The sequence below is a fragment of the Trematomus bernacchii genome, unplaced genomic scaffold (assembly GCF_902827165.1).
Source record: "Trematomus bernacchii unplaced genomic scaffold, fTreBer1.1, whole genome shotgun sequence".
Taxonomy (NCBI): domain Eukaryota; kingdom Metazoa; phylum Chordata; class Actinopteri; order Perciformes; family Nototheniidae; genus Trematomus; species Trematomus bernacchii.
In genome coordinates, this window is record NW_022987620.1 from 459,551 (window position 1) to 465,595 (window position 6,045).

The window sequence follows — 6,045 nt, forward strand, 5'->3', positions numbered from 1 at the left end:
AAGTTAATTCCTCTTACTGTATTTATGTATACACTATTATACATCAAAGCAAGTTCATTGTATGTGTAACCCTACTTGGCAATTGAACCTTATTCTAATTCTGATTATTCAAATCTGAAGAAACAGGGATGCAAACTCATCAGGTATGAAAAAGGTGACAAGGATCCGAGCCCCCCGACCCCACGGAATATCGGCTTTAAAATGAGGAATAACAGAGGATTTTAGCAGTCAGAACAACTAAAGCAGCAGTTAATAATAACAGAAACGCCAAAGAGTCACATCTAATAGAAATATATTTAAGCATTTATTTTAATTGTGTAGCAGTCAGTTTATAATTTTGGCAGGACTGTTGAGTATTTTGAAAATGTATTTTCATGCCTCTGTGCAAGGCTGTCTTTCTATCTTTATAGCCAGTGGTATAAAGTAACTAAGTTCATAAACTCAAGTACTATACTTGGGTACAATTTTTAGATACTTGTACTTTATTTAAGTATTTCAATGTTTTGCTACTTTGTTCTTCTCCTCCTCTACAGTTCAGAGGTAAATGGTGTACTTTTACTCTACTACATGTATTTAATACCTTTAGTTACTTCACAGATGTGGATGAATGATGTGAAATATAATCAAGTGTTAAATCAGACTTTAGTTCCACCTGGAGTAAATTCACAAGCTACCCTGCAGTATACAAAGTCATTCAAACTAGCTGCACCTTTACCAGCTTTGAGAACACTTTCATGATCAATCATTATAAAACATATCATATATATTATTCTGAAATGGACCAATCTGCACAATGACTACTTTTGCTGTTGCTACTTTAACTATATTTTGATGATAATACTTTTCTACTTTTACTTGAGGAACATTTTGAATGCAGGACTTTTACTGTAACAGAGTATTCCTACACTCTGGTACTTCTACTTTTACTCAAGTACAAGATCTGAGTACTTCTACTTTTACTCAAGAACAAGATCTGAGTACTTCTACTTGTACTCAAGTACAAGACCTGAATACTTCAACTTTTACTCAAGAACAAGATCTGAGTACTTCTACTTTTACTCAAGTACAAGATACTTATACCACCTCCGTTTATAGGCTATGAAAGAAACTATTTGAAAACGAAGGCTAAAGCTAACGTTAGCAGATAGTGACAATGTATGCTAGTTAGCTAGCTCAACGATTCATTAAATAATATTGCGACAGAAACACTTTTCAGTGCACATCACGCTCTGCTGCTCCGAACACCCCGTTCTAACCAGCGGTCCAGTCTGTGCCACAGTGACTCCGGACCGCACAGTTAATATTAACGAACGCACCGTAGGTAATGTAGCTGCTGAAGCTAGATCCTCATCCCGGAGCAGCAGAGCCTTATTATACATCCATGAGCAGAGCTGACAGGCAGGAAGACTTGTGCTCGCGCGTCATTATAATATATAAAAAAAGAACACCATGCGCGTCATGATGGCACATAACAGCTCGCGGCCGCAGATTACTCCGGGTCCCAGACCCCCCCCCATACCCCAAAAATATTTTTATTGCAGATCTACATGAATCACACAAACGACCTATTTTGGAATCAAAACGGCAAATTTCGCCGAAAGGTGACAAGTTTGCATCCCTGAGAAAACCAGGCCTGTGTTTTGAAGATATTAGTAAGTCTAATGTCAAGGCATAATTATAAAAAAATGTTACATATCACATTTTAAACTTTTTCTTCTGCTCGACCTTAAAAGCATTTTGGCCCATTGTCTTATGTGACCCACATAAATACAGCCGTAGGTGATGTTGAGTCACCTCTTGTGGGTAGAATCATTATTCCCAAAGCTTGTGATAATACTGGTGTATTTGTCAGAGGGAGTTCACCTGTTGAAAAGTCCTGTGCTGATGTTTGGTTCAGATATGAAGGACTCTGATAGGCCGCTCTCAGAGAAAGACCTCGGCCGGACAGGGGGAAGGGCCCACGCCTGTCCAGTGAGCGAAGAAGACAAGATGGCTGCTGCTAAGGCTGATCTGTTGATGTAAAGACATGATTAAAATAAGGAAAGACATATGCTTTGAGTAATATAAGCACACAAAATGCTGTTCTTGTTATATAAAATATCTTTCCTTTTTCCTAATTGAGTTTGAAGGTATTGCCTTAAATTCACCATTAAGAGCTAACAAATGCTACTCTTGGAAAATATTGCCCATTAGTTGCCCCAAAAGACACTGCTTTCACAGGCTGTGGAGACACATTTACTCAAATAACATATGTAAAAAACAATTTCGAGGTACGTAGAACTTGAGTATTTCCATTTTCAGCTATTTTGTAATTCAACTCCACAACATTTCAGAGAAAAAGTTTACTTTAAATTCTAACCGATTTAGCTGTCAGCTTTATTGACTTTGCAGATTCTGATTAATAATATAAAATATAACCAACAAACAAATAAAGATGTCATTTTATGGTATAAGATATAATAATTCCTGGGGGGGGGGATTCACAAGCTACCCAGCAGTATTTAAAATAAATATTTATTAACTTGTAGTTTACTCTAGTCATTTTAACACATGAACACACTTTTACAGAATTATTTTTAAAGTATGTCTACACTATTACAACATTTACTAAAGTGAAAGTTGTGATTACTTATTTTACCACTGTTTATGGGGGGGATAAAGAGAGGAGAGTGAATCTGTATTTTCTTTGAATTCACTAAGGAAATAACTTTTTACTAATGCATACAAGGATGTGCTTTGGACCAAAGGAAGGAATTGTCAATACAAGAGGATGTTATTGGTTGGAGGTGTGGGGTACCTGGGTCTCTCAGGTGAGGGGTTTGGGCTGCGGGGGGGCGGGGTACGAGGCACAGCAGGCTTGGGGGCGATGGAGGCAGCAGGGATCAAACCATGAGCTATATGCTTCTACACAACACACAAGGGGGAGGTTAGGAAGAGGGTTAGCATCACATAGACACATTATCACACACTATGTGGGTCATATGGTTGACATAGTGTCACACCAACACTGAGGAAAAAACAATAGGGAAACACAAGAAGGCCATAGGGATGGAAAGGAAAGGGTAGAGAAACAGCATGACCACTTGAGATAGCAAACCCTGACCTACTCAGACAACAGGCAGTTACAGCAGTGGGCTTTCCCTACTAGAAATCCACTGTTGTTATGAATTGGTCACAATATGTACTTTGACTGCCACTATAACAGCAAAGCTGTTAATGAACAATGAATGCCTCAGTTTAATCACTGTTTTGAGCATGAACATGAATATCGTTGCCACACAATTTATTAACGTTACAAAAACTGGCGTTAGCAAATGTTAGCTTGAACAGTTCTGACATATATCACTTTCGCTAACGTTTTACGAACGTAAAGTTATCTAACGCCAGGTTAATGCATGTTAGCTTAATGATTAAAAAAAACTAAAAAACATGCAAGATATACGTTTAGCTAGCTAGAAGTAGGACACGGTTAATTAGTTTTAAAAAATACGTCAAACTTACAAACTCCTTGTCTTTCTCCCTCCTGAAACTGAATTTGAACATAGTGGAAAATACGTTTTTGACCCTTTCCTTCAACGGCTTAAGTTTCAGTTTAAGCGAACGGCTCGACTCGTGTACCAAACATTATTTCAGCCAAATGGCATTAGAAAGTTGTGCTTGTCATTATCACGTGTGTCTAATGTTCTCAAATGTTACGCTTTGGGCTAAAACCTTAATAGAAATGAGCACGCGAGGTCTCTGCATTCAACAACCTGCAGATTTCTGGTATCTAGACGCTTCGTCTCAAGAATGCACCTGGCTATAAAAGTAGTGCTGATTGGCTAAGAGCGAAAAGAGAAGCCAATCAGTGACTGGTATGTTTCACATAGCAACGAGGTCCTTACCGACTGTTGTCAAGCCAATAGGGGGCGACGTCGTTCCATGTGCTGATCAACTGTCACACCAGTAGCACAGAGCTGCTGAGTCGAACAAAGACGTTCATCCTTTTTGTGTCGATAAATCAAATGTATGTGTAACCCCGGTGTAGTGTCCCCTCGGCAACAGACCACTCAGAGCTGGTGATTACTTCAGTTTATTTCCCTGCGTTTCAATGGACACATACAAAGAACACGTGAACGGCGTTTCTCAACAGATCCTCACGTGCTATCAAAATCTCCTTTACAAAATAAGTGTCCAATAATCAACAACACATCAATGATATAGTGGTAGTATTTTCATAAACAATGTGAAACATTAAACATAACAAACTGGTGTACAAAACTCACATACCTGCGTTTCAATGGACACATATAAAGAACACGTGAGCTGCGTTCTGTAGGAGAGATAGCACCATGCTCACGTTAGCCTATTAGCTCAAATTAGCCTAAACCTTGTCCCTCATGCTAGCCCTGACAACACCGGTAAGCACACCTTCATCTAGGCTGCACTGTTGTACGTGTCCTGACTTGTAGTGGTTCTCTACTCTATCTACACTCTTCTTGTCATCTTTGTAAAACAATATCAGACTGGTATTTGGCACAGCCATGACTTCTAGTTAAATTCAGTGTGGCTAAAATGAAAAGCTTTGTTAAAATATGCACGCGCGCGAAAGTCAGTTGAAACATCTTAAGTAGGCGTGACGTTGAAGTGTGCGACCCTGCTGTTCTTGTTTGTAGTTCGTTTATAGCATAACGTTAGCATTTTGCTTCTGGCGACTAGATTTATGATTAAAAAATTATAAAAGTAGGGTAGACATGTGGAGATTATCCGGCTGAACAAAACGTGATCCCTCTCTTAAATGTGTGTCAACCACAGACCTTATTTCGAGCCATTTTCCAAAATCCTATGGAGAAATTGCATTGCATTTTTTTCGAAGGAACCGGATGAAGTTTACTTCTGGGTTTTAGGATGCGTCACTGCGGTTCTCTATAGAGTGGCGAAGTCACGCCCATCTACTTCCGACCCATGGGACCTTATTTCGGAAAAATAATGTATAGAGTGGCGAAGTCACGCCCATCTACTTCCGCCCCATGGGACCTTATTTCGGAAAAATAATGTATTGAAGTCAATGGAGAGAAAAAACTTATCTTTCGATCCCGTTTGAATTGTGCCATGAATTACACATATGATGTTTGTCAATCTTAAAAAATAATTTCCATGTCAAAAAAGTCACAGTTTGTCGTAAAACTGTTGAAATATAAGACTATGAAAAATACGTAACTAGAAAGACTACAAATCCCAGAGTCGCGTAAGTGATGTCACAATTGTTTTCCTCCATTAAGATCTAAGATCAGCGCCATATAGATATAATCTATCTATATGGCGCTGGCTAAGATAAGATAACTTTAACAAGATGCCTGTGTGCTTAGTACCAGGTTGTTATTATACCAGCAATGGGTCTTGCTCGTTCTTTCGCTTCCCGTCTGATGAAAGGACCAGGAGTACTCTGGATCATGCTAGCTAGTAGCTAGCACGTTAGTTAGCATTACAGCCTTGTCATTTTTATTAGCCTTAACATGAAGTAACATTAAGTAACCCAAAATGTTAAACAGTAAGAGTAGTATTCATATTTCGTGAACCCTTTGAAGAGTACTGTCACCGGTGTGATCATTCTATAATACACAATTTAAGCCCGGGGGAGAAATGCTAACGCTAACGCTAGCGATCTTCTCTACTTCATGCTATCTGCACAAATGGTTGACATTAAACATTAAAACGACCAGGCAGTTCAGAGAGAATCAAAGGAAGGCAGGCAGGCAGCTTTGCATGACATTCTTCAGGACGTGTTTCATTGTGGTGATAGTGAGGGTAGTCAATCGTTTTGTTGACAAGACAGTAGTGACGGCCATCTTGGTGACGTGTGTTGTTGACCAGAGATGTAGTTCATTGAGCGTTTCACACAAACAAATGTGTTACTTCACAGTTTTACGACACATTTTTTTTTTTTTTGACTTGCAAAATTATCTTTTAAATTGACAAACATCATATGTGTAATTCGTGGCACAATTCAAACGGGATCGAAAGATAATCTTTCTCTCTCCATTGACTTCAATACATAATTTTTCC

General features: G+C 38.8%; 1 protein-coding gene across 5 annotated transcripts in view; it reads right to left on the reverse strand.

Annotated features, from left to right (window-relative positions):
- cep89 (centrosomal protein 89) overlaps nucleotides 1-3,765 on the reverse strand; it is a 108,085-nt gene extending 104,320 nt beyond the window's left edge. For all 5 annotated transcript variants that reach the window (XM_034132744.1, XM_034132743.1, XM_034132741.1 and 2 more), the window contains exons 1-3: nucleotides 3,502-3,765; nucleotides 2,798-2,904; nucleotides 1,864-2,010 (exon numbers count right to left, since the gene is read on the reverse strand). In XM_034132744.1, the coding sequence (XP_033988635.1) occupies nucleotides 1,864-2,010; nucleotides 2,798-2,904; nucleotides 3,502-3,543 (296 nt within the window). In that variant the 5' untranslated portion in view covers nucleotides 3,544-3,765. The remainder of the gene's footprint in view (nucleotides 1-1,863; nucleotides 2,011-2,797; nucleotides 2,905-3,501) is intronic.
- Between the last annotated feature and the right edge of the window lie 2,280 nt (nucleotides 3,766-6,045).